The sequence below is a fragment of the Saccopteryx bilineata genome, chromosome 7 (assembly GCF_036850765.1).
Source record: "Saccopteryx bilineata isolate mSacBil1 chromosome 7, mSacBil1_pri_phased_curated, whole genome shotgun sequence".
Classification (NCBI taxonomy): domain Eukaryota; kingdom Metazoa; phylum Chordata; class Mammalia; order Chiroptera; family Emballonuridae; genus Saccopteryx; species Saccopteryx bilineata.
This window is the reverse complement of record NC_089496.1, coordinates 79,967,321-79,986,613: the sequence shown is the minus strand read 5'-3', so window position 1 is coordinate 79,986,613 and position 19,293 is coordinate 79,967,321. Positions and strand designations below refer to the sequence as shown.

Genomic DNA, 19,293 nt, shown 5'->3' with positions numbered 1-19,293 from the left:
TTCATTGATTACTTTCTCATATGTGCCTTGATGGGGGGGGGGGGGGCTACAGCAGAGCAAATGACCCCTTGCTCAAGCCAGCAACCTTGGGCTTCAAGCCAGTGACCTTTGGCCTCAAGCCAGTGACAGTGGGGTCATGTCTATGAACCCACACTCAAGCCAGTGACCCTGTGCTCAAGCTAGTAACCTCGGGGTTTTGAACCTGGGTCCTCTGCATCTCAGTGTGACGTTCTATACACTCTGCACCACCACCTGGTCAGGCTTTTTAAAGATTTTATTTATTCATTTTAGAGAGGGGATGAGAGGGAGTGAGAGAGAAAGAGAGAAGCAGGAGAGGAGCAGGAAGGATCAATGCCCATATGTGCCTTGGTCAGGCTAAAATCAATAAACATTATAAAAGAGATTTCTGCCCTGGCCAGTTTGCTCAGTGGATAGATTGTCAGCCCCGTATGCAGATGTCCCAGGTTTGATGCATGGTCAGAAGACACAAGAGAAGCCACCATCTCTCTCTCTTCCCCTCTCACAGTCAGTGACTCAACTGGTTCAAGTGCAGCCTGACCTGTGGTGCTGCAGTGGATAAAGATTCAACCTGGAATGCTGAGGTCGCCAGTTCAAAGCCCTGGGCTTGCCTGTTCAAGGCACATGTGGGAATTGATGCTTTCTGCTTCTCCTCCCTTCTCTCTCTCTCTCTCCTAAAATGAATAAAGTCTCTAAAAATTTAAAAATTAATTAAATTAAACCCATGAAATTAAAAAAAAAATTGGTCCAAGCATCAGCCTTGGGTACTGAGGATAGCTCAGTTGATTTGAGCATCCGGCCCCAGACAGGGGTTGCCAGGTGGATCCCAGTTGGGGTGCATGCAGGAGTCTGTCTCTTTATCTCCTCTCCTCGCACTGAAAAAAATTTTAATTCCACTTCCTAGTAATTACTACTATTTTGATGTAGTTCTAATTGTCTATATTTTTCTTAATTAAAATAATAATTAATATGTAGTTTTAAATCCTATATTTTTGTTTAATATAATTATAAGCATTCCTTGAAGTCCTAAAAAATTCTTCATTGGCTCTAGCCGGTTGGATCAGCGGTAGAGCGTCAACCTGGCATGTGGGGGACCCGGGTTCGATTCCCGGCCAGGGCACATAGGAGAAGCGCCCATTTGCTTCTCCACCCCCCCCTCCTTCCTCTCTGTCTCTCTCTTCCCCTCCCACAGCCAAGGCTCCATTGGAGCAAAAGATGGCCCGGGCGCTGGGGATGGTTCTGTGGCCTCTGCCTCAGGCGCTAGAATGGCTCTGGATGCAACAGAGCAACGCCCCAGAGGGGCAGAACATCGCCCCCTGATGGGCGTGCCGGGTGGATCCCGGTCGGGTGCATGCGGGAGTCTGTCTGACTGCCTCCCTGTTTCCAGCTTCAGAAAAATACAAATATATATATATATATATATATATATATCTAAAATATTCTTTTTTTCTTTTTTTAATTTGTATTTATTGAATTTTAGCCAGAGAGGAAAGGAGAGGAAGAGAGAGAGAAGAAGAAAGAGGGAGAGAACCTGGCCAGGCGGTGGTGCAGTGGATAGAGCGTCGGACTGGGATGCGCAGGACCCAGGTTCGAGACCCCGAGGTCGCCAGCTTGACCGCAAGCTCATCTGGTTTGAGCAAAAGCCCACCAGCTTGAACCCAAGATCGCTGGCTCCAGCAAGGGGTTACTCGGTCTGCTGAAGGCCCACGGTCAAGGCACATATGAGAAAGCAATCAATGAACAACTAAGGTGTTGCAACGAAAAACTGATGATTGATGCTTCTCATCTCTCTCCGTTCCTGTCTGTCTGTCCCTGTCTATCCCTCTCTCTGACTCACTCTCTGTCTCTGTAAAAAACGAAGCAAAACAAAACAAAAAAACCAAAAAAGAAAGAGAGAGATAGAGACACAGGAACATCAATCCATCCCTGTATGTGCTCTGACCACGGATCGAACCGGCAACCTCTGCAGTTCAGGCCAATGCTCTAACCAACTGAGCTATCCCACCAGGGCTCTAAACAATTCTTTAGTGGGTAGATGAGGAGTACTCAACTTTAGCTAACTATTTTTCATAGTTGCCAGAATCATGTTAGGTTCTGTTATATCTGTGGACATAAATGCCGAAGACAACAAAGTAAATATGTCTGCATGTGTTTATAAACTAAGGAAAAACAGTCCAGGAACTGTTCATAAACATGTAAGAAAAAAAATCAACATGTTTAAGCAGAGTTTTCCCAAATCTAAATTTTGGTTAGTGTTTTTACTGTGTTAATAGTAGAGTCTCTATAGCAATGATGAGTTGGGTGAGAAAGGGAAAGATATTCTCTGGCCTTCTGTCAGATCCCAGAGCATACCAGAGTCTCTCCTGTCCCAGACTTTTTTATTATTATTATTCATTTTAGAGAGGAGAGAGAAAGGGAAAGAGAGAGACAGAGAGGGAGAGAGAGAGGAGAGAGAGACAGGGAGAGAAGGTGGGGAGGAGCTGGAAGCATCAACTCCCATATGTGCCTTGACCAGGCAAGCCCAGGGTTTCGAACCGGCGACCTCAGCATTTCCAGGTCAACGCTTTATCCACTGCGCCACCACAGGTCAGGCATGTCCCAGACTTTTGTGATGGATGTTTCCACTGTCTGGAGCCTTTCTCTCACCTGCTCTAACTGGCTCCCTCTTACCTTTCAAGTCACAACTCAAATGTCACTTCCTCAGAGAGACTTTCTTGAATCATTCTATCTGAACTAGCTCCCCAAAAATGCTCTCACAAAACATCATATATTTATTTCTCTACATAGCAAAAGGTGTTGAAATTTACTCTCCATGTTTTTCTCTCTTTGCCACACCTCAGAAACTTTCCAAGAGACCAAAGGTGTCCAGGAGAATTAGGTTTTTTTAAAGCAGAAATGCAAAGAGAAAAAAATATTCAACATCTATAACTTTCAAACCAGACTTTTTGGCCCTGGCCGGTTGACTCAGTGGTAGAGCGTTGGCCTGGCGTGCAGGAGTCCCGGGTTTGATTCCCGGCCAGGGCACACAGGAGAAGCGCCTATTTGCTTCTCCACCTCTCCCCTCTCCTTCCTCTCTGTCTCTTCCCCTTCTGCAGCCAAGGCTCCATTGGAGTAAAGTTGCCCCGGGTGCTTAGGATGGCTCTGTGGCCTCTGCCTCAGGTGCTAAAATGGCTCTGGTTGCAACAGAGCGATGCCCCAGGTGGGCAGAGCATCGTCCCCTGGTAAGCATGCTGGGTGGATCCCAGTCGGGCGCATGCGGGAGTCTGTCTGACTGCCTCCCCATTTCCAACTTCAGAAAAACAAACAAACAAACAAACAAAAAACAGACTTTTTTTTTTTAAGTGAGAGGTGGGGAGGAAGAGAAACATGCTCCCGCATGCACCCCAACCAGTCTCCACCTGGCAAGCCCCCTACAGGGTGATGCTCTGTCCACCTGGGGCTGCTGCTCCATTGCTCAGCAACAGAGCTATTTTTACACCTGAGGTGAGGACCCTGAAGCCATCCTCAGCACCTGGGGCCAACTTTGCTCCAACCATTCAAGCCATGGATGTGGAAGGGGAGTGAGAGAGAGAGAGAGAGAAGAGGGAGGGGTGGAGAAACAGATGGTCGCTTCTCCTGTGTGCCCATGCCCTGACCAAGAATCGAACCCAGGACTTCCACACGCTGGGCCAACGTTCTACCGCTGAACCAACTGGCCAGGGCCTCAAACCAGACTCTTTAGGGAAGGCCCTGAGAAGAGCCCAAAGCAAGACAGTGACAGAAAGAAAAGTAGATGACTGGCCCTCCAAAACGTTCAAACTCTAGTTGAGGAACCCCTGGCTGGGACATTGGATGGAGAGAAAGTGATATAGGAAGAAGAAGCTGATGGAGGTCAGGGGCTGTTTTCAAAAAAAAGATTGAGGGAGGAGTGCAGTGGACAGAGCATCAACTTGGAATGCTGAGGTAGCCGGCTCAAAACCCCAAGGTTGCTGTCTTGAGCACAAGGTCCCTGGTTTAAGCACGGGATGGTCAACATGATCAAAAGGTCGCGGCTTTAGACCAAAGGTTATTGGCTTGAAGCCCAAGATCACGGGCTTGAGCCCAAAGGTTGCCAGCTTGACCAAGGGGTTGCTGGCTCAGCTTGATCCTAAGGTCTGATCCCTGGTCAAGGCACATATGAGAAGCAAGCAATGCACAACTAAAGTGAAGCAACTATGAGTTTATGCCTCTCACCCTCTCCTTCCCTCGCTCTCTCTCCTTCCCTCTCTTAAAAAAAAAAAAATATATATATATATATATATGAATACAGCTAGCACTCAACTTATGACCACGATTGGTTCTGACAGACTGGTTGTAACATGATTTGGTCGTAAGTTGAGTAGGCTATATGTACAGTACTATGAAGTGATGTTATAAAAAACTTTTTTTTTTTTTTCAGAGACAGAGAGTCAGAGAGAGTGATAAACAGGGACAGACATACAGGAACGGAGAGATGAGAAGCATCAATCATTAGTTTTTCGTTGCACGTTGCAAAACCTTAGTTGTTCATTGATTGCTTTCTCTTTTTTTTTTTTTTTTTGGTATTTTTCTGAAGTTGGAAATGGGGAGGCAGTCAGACAGACTCCCGCATGCGCCCGACCCGGATCCACCCGGCACGCCCACCAGGGGCGAAGCTCTGCCCACCAGGGGGCGTCGCTCTGCCGCAACCAGAGCCACTCTAGCGCCTGGGGCAGAGGTCAAGGAGCCATCCCCAGCGCCCAGGCCATCTTTGCTCCAATGGAGCCTTGGCTGCAGGAGGGGAAGAGAGAGACAGAGAGGAAGGAGGGGGGGGGGTGGAGAAGCAAATGGGCGCTTCTCCTATGTGCCCTGGCCGGGAATCGAACCCGGGTCCCCTGCACGCCAGGCCGACGCTCTACCGCTGAGCCAACCGTCCAGGGCCTTATTATTATTTTTAATTTACTGATTTTAGTGAGAGAGGAAGGAACAGATGTATGTGTCCTGACCAGAAATTGAACTCGGTGCTTTGGGACGATGCTCTAACCAACCAAGCTATCAAACCAGGGCTGTTTTTCAGGGCTCCTTTTACATAAACTTTTATAAACATCTTTTTATAGCTTGTCAGTTCTAAATCCCCTTTAATCCATAGGCTGTTCTTTTCTTCTTTATTTTGCAATTTATTTGTCAAAGAAATAGGGTCATTTGTCCAATAGTGTTCTAAACATTCTAATTTTGATGATTGTATCCTTAAAATGTTATTTAACTATTGTCCCCTGTGTTTCCTATACATTGTCTTCGCATCTATCGGCTTAATCGGAGTTAGCAAGCATGTGTTCGACAAGCATTAACTAAGCACTATGCTTGCTGCCAGGTGAGATACAAAAATGACTCAGACATCATTCCTAATCTACTGCTTCTTACAAGTATAAAAGGTTAAGATCCAAATATGTGTCTTTTGAGTGGCAAATGACTCTGGCAGCTCAGATCAGAGAGTGGTTACTTCCAATGGGGTATGGCTTTTTTTGTTTGTTTTTTATGGGTTTTTTTTTAATAAGGAAAAGTTTTGTAAAGACAATGCCATTTCAAAATGGCTTAAAAGTTGCTACAGCACTAATAAGTTATGATTGTTGTAATTATCAATTAACTGTGACAACTGTGTGAATTGGAGTTAGTAGAGGGTGGAGGTAGAGGCTGGAAAGGTGGGTGGTTAGTAGGTTGCGTGGCCTCCAAAAGATATGTCCTTATAATTTTTGATAAAGGGGCCAATAACACACAATGAAGAAAGCCTCTTCAATAAATGGTGCTGGGAAAACTGGAAAGCCACATGCAAAAGAATGAAACTGGACTACAGTTTGTCCCCCTGTACTAAAATTAACAAAAGATATGTCCATGTCCTAATCCCAGGAGCCTGTGTACATTATTTAGAAATAGTGTCTATGCTGATGTAACTAAGTTAAGGATGACAAGAGATCCCAGATTACCTGGTTTTGCCCTAAATCCAATGACAATTGTCCTTATAAAAGACTGAAGAAGCCTTGGCCGGTTGGCTCAGTGTTGGAGCGTCGGCCTGGTGTGCAGGAGTCCCGGGTTTGATTCCCGGCCAGGGCACACAGGAGAGGCGCCTATCTGCTTCTCTACCCCTCCCCCTCTCATTCCTCTCTGTCTCTCTCTTCCCCTCCCGCAGCCAAGGCTCCACTGGAGCAAAGTTGGCCCGGGTGCTGAGGATGGCTCTGTGGCCTTTGCCTCAGGCGCTAGAATGGCTCTGGTTGCAACAGAGCGATGCCCCAGATGGGCAGAGCATCACCCCCTGGTGGGCGTGCCAGGTGGATCCCGGTTGGGTGCATGCGGGAGTCTGACTGACTGCCTTCCCGTTTCCAACTTCAGAAAAATACAAAAAATAAACAACCCCCCCCCCCAAAAAAAAGACTGAAGAAGCCCTGGTCGGTTGGCTCAGTGGTGGAGCGTCGGCCTGGTGTGCAGGAGTCCCAGGTTTGATTCCTGGCCAGGGCACACAGGAGAGGCGCCCATCTGCTTCTCCACCCCTCCCCCTCTTCTTCCTCTCTGTCTCTCTCTTCCCCTCTCGCAGCCAAGGCTCCATTGGAGCAAAGTTGGCCCGGGCACTGAGGATGGCTCCATGGCCTCTGCCTCAGGTGCTGGAATGGCCCTGGTTGCAACAGAGCAATGCCCCAGATGGGCAGATCATCGCCCCCTGGTGGGTGTGCTGGGTGGATCCCGGTCAGGCGCATGCAGGAGTCTGTCTGACTGCCTCCCCGTTTCCAACTTCAGAAAAATCCAAAAAAAAAAAAAAAAAGACTGAAGAAGCCTTGGCCAGATAGCTCGGTTGGTGAGAAGATTGTCCCAATCACAGAGGTTGCCAGTTTGATCCCCAGTGTGCTGTGCAGGAGGCACGGTACAGAGTTGCAATTATGGAGAGATTTTAGGGGGAAATTTATTATGATGAATAACAAAAATAATCAAGGCAAAATCAAAAGGTTTTTTTTTTTAAAGATTTTATTTATTCATTATAGAGAGGGAAGAGAGAAAGAGAGAGAGAGAAGGGGGGAGGAGCAGGAAGCATCAACTCCCATATGTGCCTTGACCAGGCAAACCCAGGGTTTTGAACCAGCAACCTCAGCATTTCCAGGTTGACGCTTTATCCACTGTGCCACCACAGGTCAGGCAAAAGGGTTTTGAATGTATGTAATCTAAAGTATAATAAAGAAAAAGATTCAAGACAATAAGCTACACAACATCACCAGACAAAGAAACATCAGTCTGGGCTCTAGAGTAATAGCTAACTAAAATAGATTAAGAAAAAGAATCCCGGCCAGTTGGTTCAGTGGTAGAGCATCGGCCCGGCGTGTAGATATCCTGGGTTCAATTCCTGGTCAGGGCACATAGGAGAAGTGACCATCTGCTTTCCACCCCTCCCCCTTGTCACTTCTTCTCCCACAGCCATGGCTCGATTGGCTCGAGAAAGTTGGCCCCGGGCACTAAGGATGACTCCAAGGCCTCTGTCTCAGGTGCTAAAAATTGGCTCTGGCTGTAACAGTGCAAAGGCCCCAGACAGACAGAGCATTGCCCCCTACTGGGCTTAACATGTGGATATCGGTCCGGATGCATGCGGGAGTCTGTCTCTACCTCCCCTCCTCTTACTAAAAAAAAAAGATTTATGATAAGGTGACCAATCGTCCTCCTTTAGGGAGGACAGTCCTTCTTTTGTAAGTTCTGTCCTCCCTCAAAAAGTGTCCTCCTACATGTCCTCCTTTTTGATATTGGAAGACTAATCTGTAAATGTCTATATTTGATCCATGCAGAGTTGATCCATTGCATGTGATGTGACGTATTTGTATTTCACATGACAATTCATCAAGGATCAGTACAGTGTGATGAGACGTGATTATTAGATGCATGCGCTCCACCTGGGAGACCTTGAGAGAGTGTGCGATATACCAAGTGCACAGGCGGCTTTGTGTACTTCTTACTGAAACACGACACGGCACATACGACATTGTAGACTCACGATTATTTCTTTTTCAGTGAATATTCAATCATAGACAAGTAAGCACAATTAACGTTTTATTAATTCATTATCTATTTAATAATTTCCAAATACATATAATTTTATTTACAAGTATTTTACCGAAATTCGAGTTTAAACCTGGAAATCTAACCTCAAACCATATCATTTAGTAATGCATTTTGATTAAATAGTTGCATAAAACAGACGTTTTTTTCATTACAAAATGATCAATACACCCGAATATCACTCCAAATTAGTGGTTTTGATATTTAGTTTTACTAAATGAGTACTTTTTCTTATAATTATTAAAAATTAATAGGCATGTAAGCATAATTACAATATAAAATATCACAAATGTTTTTATTATGCATTTTTCATATTATAGTGTATTATTGTTGTAATGAATAAAATGTTTCTTTTATTTATAATATTGTTCCCTTCAGTTTATTTTTGTCCTCCTTTTATTATTATTTTTTATTTATTTATTTATTTTTTTTCTTTATTCATTTTTAAAGAGGAGAGAGAGAGGGAGAGAGAGAGAGAGAAGGCGGGAGGAGCAGGAAGCATCAACTCCCATATGTGCCTTGACCAGGCAAGCCCAGGGTTTTGAACTGGCGACCTCAGCATTTCCAGGTCGATGCGTTATCCACTGCGCCACCACAGGTCAGGCTGTCCTCCTTTTAATTGTAAAAATGTTGGTCACCTTATTTATAAGTATGTACAAAGCTCATCAAACCATGAAGAAATACATCACCAGACTGGGAAGCTTCAGCCTGGGCTCTCAAGTTGGATACCTGCCTGGCGCATCTATGAGGAAGAGTTCCTTAGAGCTTCATGGGTGGTCTGAGACCCTACCTATATTTATAGGAAAATTTTGGCTGAAGGTTATTAAACAAGGGCCCTTCTTGCATAACCTCTAGGTACAGAGAAAGGTCATCACATTCTGAAATAATTAACTTAGGCCAGCAATCAAGTGGTAAGAACATCTTCCCTGGCTTCAGGGGAAACTGCAGCAGGACATCTTATTCCACCCTGAGTAAATGACTCAGTCATTCCTGCAGCCTTTTTTTGTAACCATTTTTGTTCATGTTCAATTGAATTCAAATTTATATACATATATATACTGTTCCTCCAAACTGGGTCAAGACACATACAGGAACAGAGAAACAGATTGATGTTTCTGTCTGTCTTGCTATCTCCCTGTCTCTCTTGCTGTCTCCCTTCCTCTCTGGCAGAGGTTGGAGTAATGTGGTCGATAAAGCCAGTAGCCTCGGCCACCATCACAGCCGCCTAGCCCATGCACGTTCTCATTTGATTCAGACAGTCCATAAACAACGGAGCCAAGAACTGGTGGGCCATTAGCTTTAATCCTAGCTTGCACTTGGCGGACAAGAAATACACACAGTGGGAAAACACTTCCCTTTCCATTCAGGGCTCCCAAAGCCTCTGACTTATCTGAGTTTCCTAGAATCAAAGGTTTGTACCTCACCAGCCTTAGTCACCTCTGATCCCCATCTCCTACTCTCTGCACAAACTGGCTTCTCCTTCAACACTTTGCCATCTTGTCTGCTTCTCCTCTCCTCCACGTGGCCTTTCTCTGCTCTCCTCCAGCATAGGCTCCTCTGCCCCATTTTATAGTGTAGAAATCAAAACCTTTAATCCAATATACAAACAAGGAAGTCTCTGATACAAAGTCACTTATCTGAGGCATAATGAGATTCTCATGATGTCGTAAAGTACTATACCCCAGATGCTGAAAAGTACTGTACCTCACTTCTGCGGGTTTATGTAGAGCCACCAAATCCAGATGAATTTTGAAGGGTTTTATTAAAGGAGGAGATTTATTAAATATGCCGGCCACATATGGCTGACACGGGACATTTGCAGACCCAAATCATGTGCCCCAAATACATCTCAGGGCTGGTTATATACCCTTGATCACACACGGGAAGGGGAGAGCATGACATCATGGCACGAGCTTTCAACATTTGTTTAGGGGATACACAAGAACATTAAGACTTTCAAGGTAACACAATCAAAGACATTTAAAATCTTTCAGGGTTCATCTTCTCTCCTTTGCCTAGAGCAGGGGTCCTCAAATTACGGCCCGCAGGCCGCATACGGTACCCTGAGGCTGTTTATCTGGCCCCCACCGCACTTCCACAAGGGGCACCTCTTTCATTGGTGGTCAGTGAGAGGAGCACTGTATATGGTGGTGCTGCAAAGCGTGGCGTCGCTCACGTACAGTACTACTTCCAGTGACGCCGGACGCACGTGTCACGGCTCTGGAAGCGCGTCATATCACTTGTTAGGGCTAGCAGTGACAAATATGGAACCGGACATTGACCATCTCATTAGCCAAAAGCAGGCCCATAGTTCCCATTGAAATACTGGTCAGTTTGTTGATTTAAATTTACTTGTTCTTTATTTTAAATATTGTATTTGTTCCCGTTTTGTGTTTTTTTTACTTTAAAATAAGATATGTGGCCTGACCAGGCAGTGGCGCAGTGGATAGAGTGTCGAACTGGGATGCCGAGGACTGAGGTTCGAGACCCCGAGGTCGCCAGCATGAGCGCAGGCTCATCTGCTTTGAGCAAAAAGCTCACCAGCTTGGACCCAAGGTCGCTGGCTCGAGCAAGGGGGTTACTCGGTCTTCTGAAGGCCCGCAGTCAAGGCACATATGAGAAAGCAATCAATGAACAAATAAGGTGTCACAATGCGCAACGAAAAACTAATGATTGATGCTTCTCATCTTTCCGTTCCTGTCTGTCCCTGTCTATCCCTCTCTCTGACTCTCTCTCTCTGTCTCTGTAAAAAAATAAATAAAAAGAAAGTCTTAATGTTTAAAAAAATAAATAAATAAATAAATAAAATATGTGCAGCCTGACCAGGCGGTGGCGCAGTGGATAGAGCGTCGGACTGGGATGCAGAGGACCCAGGTTCGAGACCCCAAGTTCGCCAGATTGAGCATGGGCTCATCTTGTTTGAGCAAAAGCCCACCAGCTTGAACCCAAGGTTGCTGGCTGAAGCAAGGGGTTACTCGGTCTGCTGATGGCCCGCGGTCAGGGCACATATGAGAAAGCAATCAATGAACAACTAAGGTGTTGCAACGAAAAACTAAAGATTGATGCTTCTCATCTCTCTCCGTTCCTGTCTGTCCCTGCCTATCCCTTTCTCTCTCTCTCTGTAAAAAAATTAAAATATGTGCAATGTGCATAGGGATTTGTTCATAGTTTTGTGTTTTTTTTTTATAGTCCGGCCCTCCAATGGTCTGAGGGACAGTGAACTGGCCCCCTGTGTAAAAAATTTGGGGAACCCTGACCTAGAGGTATGTTACTTTCAGGATTCCAGGAAGGGGGAGGAACTACAATCAATGTAGGGTGATATGTAAATTCTGTCTCCCATTGAAAGAGAAGAAGTTTCTCAGTTAACCTTTATTTTAGATTTAAAACTAAATGACCCATTGTTCTTGCAAGTCAGAAACTTCTACATTCTTCTCCCTCCCCTCCCCAAAGAAAGGACAGGACAGGAAAGCCTGACCTTTCCTCCTAGAATATCAATATTAATTTTGCAGCTTTTTGGTACCTTACTACAATGAGAGTGCACCACCCCACATCATGCAATAGTCAAGGGTGTGGGGAAAAGCTAGATCTTAGTATTAAAAGGGTGGGAAAGGCTTAGTTAAGCCTTAGGCTATAAGGACCCTGCCTGGGCCCTGGCCGGTTGGCTCAGTGGTAGAGCGTCGGCCTGACATGCAGGAGTCCCAGGTTCGATTCCCAGCCAGGGCACACGGGAGAAGTGCCCATCTGCTTCTTCACCCCTCCCCCTCTCCTTCCTCTCTTTCTCTTCCCATTCCGCAGCCAAGGCTCTATTGGAGCAAAGTTGGCCCGGGTGCTGAGAATGGCTCTATGGCCTCTGCCTCAGGTGCTAGAATGGCTTTGGTTGCAACAGAGCAACGCCCCAGATGGGCAGAGCATCGCCCCCTGGTGGGCATGTGTATGTGGTTGTGTGTGTGTGTGTGTTTTTTAATAGGAGTAGAGAGTGTAGTAGTTTCTATTCTGGATTTGAAAGTCCACAAAAGCCTTGTTTGCCATGGCCTGTCCCATATACATCTTACTCTTTTAAGGGCAGCTAGTTTTCCCAGGATGGACACTTCCCCCAGGGTCCTGGCCTCCCACTGTTGGACTCCAGTGATCTAATACCCCCCAACTTCCCAAGTCCCCCACACACACACGCGGTCCATGCCCCCCCCCCCCCCCCCGCCCGTTCTAGAGGGAACCAGCTACAGATTCTTTTTTGTTTTTTTCCCAGAGACAGAGAGTCAGAGACAGACAGGAATGGAGATGAGAAGCATCAATTATTAGTTTTTCCTTGCGCGTTGCAACACCTTAGTTGTTCATTGATTGCTTTCTCATATGTGCCTTGACCGCGGGCCTTCAGCAGACCGAGTAACCCCTTGCTCGAGCCAGCGACCTTGGGTCCAAGCTGGTGAGCTTTTGCTCAAACCAGATGAGCCCGCGCTCAAGCTGGCGACCTCAGGGTCTCGAACCTGGGTCTTCCACTCTATCCACTGCGCCACCACCTGGTCAGGTTACAGATTCTTTTTCTGCGAAGCATCCTCGTCGGCGGACCTTGTCCCAACACCTGCACGGCCGGGGTGACAGCCAAAGGGGGTACCTCTAATCCACAGGGTGATAGCCAAAGGGGTACCTCTAATCCACATGGCCTCTTTTATCCTCACAATATTTGTGAGTCCCCTCAGACCCCGCATACACACAGCCAGATACACAATGCCGTCCTCCTAGGTGCTGCTGTGACTCAGCCGGGGGCCTCACCACTCGGGAAAGCTTAGTTACTGGGCTCCCGCAGCTCTCGGGCGGGTCTCCTCCGGGCCCGCAAGCTCAGGGACGTCCGCTGCCCGCCGTCTCCACCCCCCTCCCCGCCCCTCGCGCCCCGCCCCCAGACCGGCGCCAGGCAAAACCCGGAGTGGCGGCCACTCCAAGGCTCCCGGGAGACGGCGCGGCGCGGCGGGCTGAGCATGCGCAGTGGCCCAGACCAGCTTTCGGCGCAAGAAGGAAGCGGTCGCTCGGTGTGATCCCGGCGGCTGCGCTGGGGTATGCGGTACCTGCTATCGTGGCTGCTGCACCCCGCTCTGCCCAGCACCTTCCGCTCGGTCCTCGGCGCCCGCCTGTTGCCCCCGGAACGCCTCTGCGGGTAAGCAGAGCACAGCGCCCAGGCCCTCGGGGCCCGCGGGTCACAGTGGTTTGGAGCTCGGGTTGCAAAGTGGTGATTCAGCACTTAAAGCCGCCGCCGCCCCTCATGCTGCCGGTCCCGCCGGCCTGGGGCCCAGACGGCCGCGCTGAGGTCGCTCCAGGGCCCAGAAGGACAGCTCGCCCGGTGGGAGCGAGGGGCCTTGCGGAGAGAGGTCGGCGTCCCTCGGGCCGGTGAGGGCGGATAGGGGCCGTAACCTGGGGACGCGCGGCGTGTGTCATACGTGTGGGGGCGCGGGGCGCCGGCGCGGACGGAGTCACGCCGGCCCGTTCCCGGATCCGTGCCGCGCCAGGCTGGGGGGAGTCTGCCTGTGAGGGGACGGGAACCTGAGCGGACTGTCCCTTGCCCTGGAGTTCACGGCGACCGCTTTCTTCTGAGCCCTGCTATTTCCTATGGGGACTTAGTTTTCACTTGTGGAAATGCCCGCGTTGGGAACCGTAAAAGTTTGTAGACTCCGCTTTAGCGGATAGACGAGGGTTGGGTTTTCTGTCCGGGAGGATTTAGGAAAGGATACCGTGGGATCCATCACAGCATCTCCCTTGTTTTGCACCTGAGCCAACCGATGCCCGGAAAGATGATGATTTCCCCACAATGGCAGAGATTGTATCAATAACCCAGATTGGGACGCAGGTTTCTTTGCCATCCGGTGGCGTGCTCGCAGCACTTCGTTGCCCTGGGTATAGTAGAAATTTTCAGGCTTGTAATGAACGCTGAATGCCCTTTATTGTGAATAAGGAGAAATTGGCAAAGATGGGCAGTATTGTCGTGACCTACGTCATTTGAACTTTTCCTCTGGTTTTAATATCTAGAACCTGCCAAGTGCAGGGCTCTGCGCTAGACCCGTGTAAGTATGTGGTCTGCCTCCAAGGAACTTGCTCTTGGTTGGAGCGGATTGAGCCACCAGGAGAGTGTAACCAGCTAAAAAGGATGTTTGAAGAGAGTCAGAAGATGGACAATATGGGTAGGGTGTGTTTTAGAAGCAGAGTGCTGGGCAGAGATAGAGGGGGTCTGGACTGATCTTTGAAGGAAAGGCAGAGAAGGTGGTGAAGGATGGAGCCTGGTCGTTGTAGTACAGATTAGTCTGGTTGTTGGGGGGACAGTGAGCAACTTAGTTTAGTTGGAGGCTGTTGGTCAAATAAGTTTGTAAATATGGTATATATGTTTGCTCGGTTTGGGTATGGCTGGCAGTCATTATAGCCTAAGGCTTAGTTTTAAGACTAAGCCTTTCCCTCCCTTCTAATACTAAGGTCTTCTCAAAACTAAGCTTTTCCCCACACCCTCGACTGTTGCATGATAGGGGGTGGTGCACTCTTATGAGGAATCCCATTTATGCCTCAGATAAGTGGCTTTGTATCAGGGACTTCCTTATTTGTATATTGGCTTAAAGGCTTTAATTTTCTACACTTTAAAGTGAGACAGACCAGGGGTTTTCTCTCTTGGTTGCTGAAATTAGCATTGCAAGAGGAAGCAGCCAAGATGGTGGAGTGCTGAAGGAGAAGCCAGTTTGTGCAGAGAGAAGGAGATGGGAAACAGAGGTGAATAAGGCTGGTGAGCTTGAAACCTTTGATTCTAGGAAACTCGGATAAGTCAGTGGCTCTGGGAGCCCTGAATGGAAAGGGAAGTGTTTTCCCACTGTGTATATTTCTCACCTGCTGGGTACGAGCTAGGATTAAAAGGTAATGGCCCACCAGTTCTTGGCTCCATTGTTTCATTACCGTATGTCCGAATCAAATGCGAAACTGCAAGGGCCAGGCGGCTGTGATGGTGGCCGTGGCTACTGGCCTTACAGAGGCTTAGAGAATTTTCATGGGGGAATTAAGAGGAAACATGTCCTATATTTTAAAAAATAGGATAATGCTAGTATGGGCTTTGAATTTTAGTTGGGCTTTCTCCAGTGAATAGGAGGTAGGGAGCCATTAAGTGTTTTTTGTTGTTGTTTTATTATTATTATTATTATTATTATTCTTTTTCTGAATTTGGAAACGGGAGGCAGTCAGACAGACTCCCGCATGCGCCCAACCGGGATCCATCCGGCATGCCCACCAGGGGGCGATGCTCTGCCCATCTGGGGCATCGCTCTGCCGCAATCAGAGCCATTCTAGCGCCTGAGGCAGAGGCCACAGTGCCATCCTTAGCGCCTGGGCCAACTTTGCTCCAATGGAGCCTTGGCTGTGGGAGGGGAAGAGAGAGACAGAGAGGAAGGAGAGGGGGAGGGGTGGAGAAGCAGGTGGACGCTTCTCCTGTGTGCCCTGGTTGGGAATTGAACCTGGGACTCTGCATGCAAGGCTGATGCTCTACCACTGAGCCAACCGGCCAGGGCCTCATTAAGTGTTTTTGAGGTGGGAGTGATCTCATGAAATTGGCAGTTTAGAAAATTGGTTTAGTGGTTGTGGGCAAGATGTAAAGGAATGGAGAAACCAGAGGCCAAGAAAGTGGTTGGGACTTAGTAGTTTTAATTGCCTGAACTAGGAAGGCAGTAATGGTACTAAGGATGCAAATGAAGGATCTGTGGAACTTGTTTTTCCTCCTCTGTTTCCCTGCACTATCCGCTACAACTTGCAGAAAGGTCCCTGAGCTTAGATAATTGGGGGTGATAGCATAGGCAGGGTAGTCCCTGGGCCTCCTTCAGGCATTGTTGCTGATAGGCTGTGTTTAGCTTCATATTGTCTCCAGTGTACAGAATTTGTGATTTCAAAAAAAGCATTGATTTTAAGTTTTATACAGCTGAAAGGTTTGTATGTTCTACCTACAACTCCATTTTTCTCTGTGGTTTTCTCCCACTGCTGTTCACTTTCATGGTGAAGTCCAGAGCGTGGGCTGAAAATCAGCACTTCAACTTAAGGTTGTTCTGAGGGAAATTCAGGAGATTCAAAACATAATGAATGAGATTAACCATCTAGAAAGCTCTACATTGCAAATTAGTGGTTGAGGCTATTAAGGAAACTACAGGTCCAATCAAAAGGATCAGGGTGTAGTTTTAGGAAGGAAAGCACTAACGTATGAAGCTACCACATATTCATATTTTAAGGAAGGTAATCAACCCTCCATGGTGGAAAGAATATATTGACAGAGGTGATTACATAAACGTTTATTGGAAAGAGCTGAGATTTAATCCATATCTGTCTGGTGCCAGAGCCTGAGCTCTTATACTGCCCTTGCCAGCTTTTTTTTTTCTTTTTCTTTTCTTTTTTTTTCTTTTAAGTGAGAAGCAGGGAGGCAGAGAGACAGACTCCTGCATGTGCCTGACCAGGATCCACCCAGCATGCCCACTAGGAGGCGATGCTCTGCCCATCTGGGGCCCTTTCTCTCTTAGAACCAGATCCATTTTAGTGCCTGAGGCGGAGGCCATGGTGCCCTTGTCAGAGGCCTGGCCAACTTGCTCCAATGGAGCCTTGGCTGCCAGAGGGAAGGAGAGATAGAGACAAGGGAGAGGGGGAGGGGTGGAGAAGCAGATGGTTGCTTCTCCTGTGTGCCCTGGCCGGGAATTGAACCCTGGACATCCACATACTAGGTGGACGCTTTACCACTGAGCCAGCCGGCCAGGACCTGTTTATGCCAGTTTTAGGGCTATCATTTCCTGTCCTTCCCTCTTGAGAAAGAGATGATCTTAAAAGCATTTTATTTTATTTTATTTTATTTTCATTTTTCTGAAGCTGGAAACAGGGAGAGACAGTCAGACTCCCGCATGCGCCCGACCGGGATTCACCCAGCACGCCCACCATGGGGGGATGCTTTGCCCACCAGGGGGCGATGCTCTGCCCATCCTGGGCGTTGCCATGTTGCGACCAGAGCCACTCCAGCGCCTGAGGCAGAGGCCACAGAGCCATCCCCAGCGCCCGGGCCATCTTTGCTCCAATGGAGCCTTGGCTGCGGGAGGGGAAGAGAGAGACAGAGAGGAAAGCGCAGCAGAGGGGTGGAGAAAGAAATGGGCGCTTCTCCTGTGTGCCCTGGCCGGGAATCGAACCCGGGTCCTCCGCACACTAGGCTGACGCTCTACCGCTGAGCCAACGGCCAGGGCCTCAAAAGCATTTTTTGTGTGTGGTTTTTTTTTTTTTTTTTTAGCAAGAGAGAAAGAGAAGGACAGATAGGGATAGATAGACAGGTAGGGAGAGAGATGAGAAGCATCAAGTCTTCATTGCAGCAACTTAGTTGTTCATTGATTGCTTTCTTTTATATATATATATATATATATATATATATATAATTTTTTTTTTTTTTTTGTATTTTTCTGAAGCTAGAAACGGGGAGAGACAGTCAGACAGACTCCCGCATGCGCCCGACCGGGATCCACCCGGCACGCCCACCAGGGGCCACGCTCTGCCCACCAGGGGGCAATGCTCTGCCCCTCCGGGGCGTCGCTCTGCCGCGACCAGAGCCACTCTAGCGCCTGGGGCAGAGGCCAAGGAGCCATCCCCAGCGCCCGGGCCATCTTTGCTCCAATGGAGCCTTGGCTGCGGGAGGGGAAGAGAGAGACAGAGAGGAAGGAGGGGGGGGGGTGGAGAAGCAAATGGGCGCTTCTCCTATATGCCCTGGCCGGGAATCGAACCCAGGTCCCCCGCTCGCCAGGCCCACGCTCTACCGCTGAGCCAATCGGCCAGGGCCTGATTGCTTTCTCATATGTGCCTTGACAGAGGTAAACGTGGGGGGGACAGAAGAGGCTATAGACGAGCCAGTGACCCTTTGCTCAAGCCGGCGACCTCAGGGTTTTGAACCTGGGTCCTCGATGTCCTAGGCCAATGCGCTATTCACTATTCCACCACCTTGTCAGGCCTAAAAGCATTTATATATATGATCAATTACCTTGAAAAGCAGCCTCCTTGTCTTCTGTTCAGCCAAATTGGATAAGTTTGGGCCATGTGGAATTACCTGAATTATTGGGGAATCCTGGAGATAATAGTGTAGTCCCTGGCAACCACGTGAATCACCTGGGCGTCAGTCTTGTACTTTGCAAGCAGCCCTGCTTTGCATTTCCCTGTTCTCTAAGCTTAGGAAATAAGTAGTGTGTAAGGTGGGACTAACTAGCCATTAAGAGTCAGGCTTTTAAAATATTTTTTTAACCTGAAAAATGTTTTTGGTTTTTTTTAATTTATTCATTTTAGAGAGGAGAGGGAGAGACAGAGAGAGAGGAGAGACAGATAGAGCGGAGGGGGGAGGAGCTGAAAGCACCAACTCCCCTATGTGCCTAGACCAGGCAAGCCCAGGGTTTCCAACCGGCTACCTCAGCATTTCCAGGTCGACGCTTTATCCACTGCGCCACCACAGATCAGGTTGAAAAATGTCTTTTTTTTTTTTTTTAATTTCTCTGAAGTTGGAAACGGGGAGGCAGTCAGACAGACTCCCACATGAGCCTGACTGGGATCCACCCTGCACGCCCACAGGGGGCGAATGCTCTGCCCATCTTGGTGCGTCGCTCTGCAGCTATCAGAGCCATTCTAGCGCCTGAGGCAGAGGTCACAGAGCCGTCCTCAGCGCCCAGGCCAACTTTGCTCCAATGGAACCTTGGCTGTGGGACGGGAAGAGAGAGACAGAGAGGAAGGAGAGGGGGAGGGGTGGAGAAGCAGATGAGCGCTTCTCCTGTGTGCCCTGGCCGGGAATTGAACCTGGGACTCCTGCATGCCAGACCGATGCTCTACCACTGAGCCAACCGGCCAGGGCCTGAAAAATGTCTTTTAATCGTCCAAAAGGATAAGATACCTTTGAGTATCTCTCTCTCTTTCTCCTTTTTTTTTTTTTTTTTTTTTTTTTAGTGAAAGGGAGAGAGAGGGAGAGGGGTAGACATGGACAGACAGATAGTAAAGGAGAGAGATGAGAAGCATCAACTTCTTGTTGCAGCACTTTAGTTGTTCATTGATTGCTTTCTCATATGTATCTTGATGAGGGGGTGCTCCAGCTGAGCCAGTGGCCCCTTGCTCAAGCCAGCAACCTTTAAGTCTAAGCCAGCAACCTTTGGACTCAAAGCCGGCAACCATTGAGTCCAACCTTTGGACTCAATCACAACCATGTCT

At 48.1% G+C, this 19,293-nt stretch overlaps 1 protein-coding gene across 3 annotated transcripts in view; it reads left to right on the top strand.

Moving 5' to 3' along the window:
- Window positions 1-13,045: 13,045 nt before the first annotated feature.
- IDE (insulin degrading enzyme) overlaps window positions 13,046-19,293 on the top strand; it is a 116,063-nt gene continuing 109,815 nt past the window's right edge. The window contains exon 1 of one of the 3 annotated variants that reach the window (XM_066238365.1): window positions 13,046-13,231. In XM_066238365.1, the coding sequence (XP_066094462.1) occupies window positions 13,134-13,231 (98 nt within the window). In that variant the 5' untranslated portion in view covers window positions 13,046-13,133. The remainder of the gene's footprint in view (window positions 13,232-19,293) is intronic. The other 2 variants (XM_066238364.1, XM_066238366.1) reach the window with 2 other exon arrangements.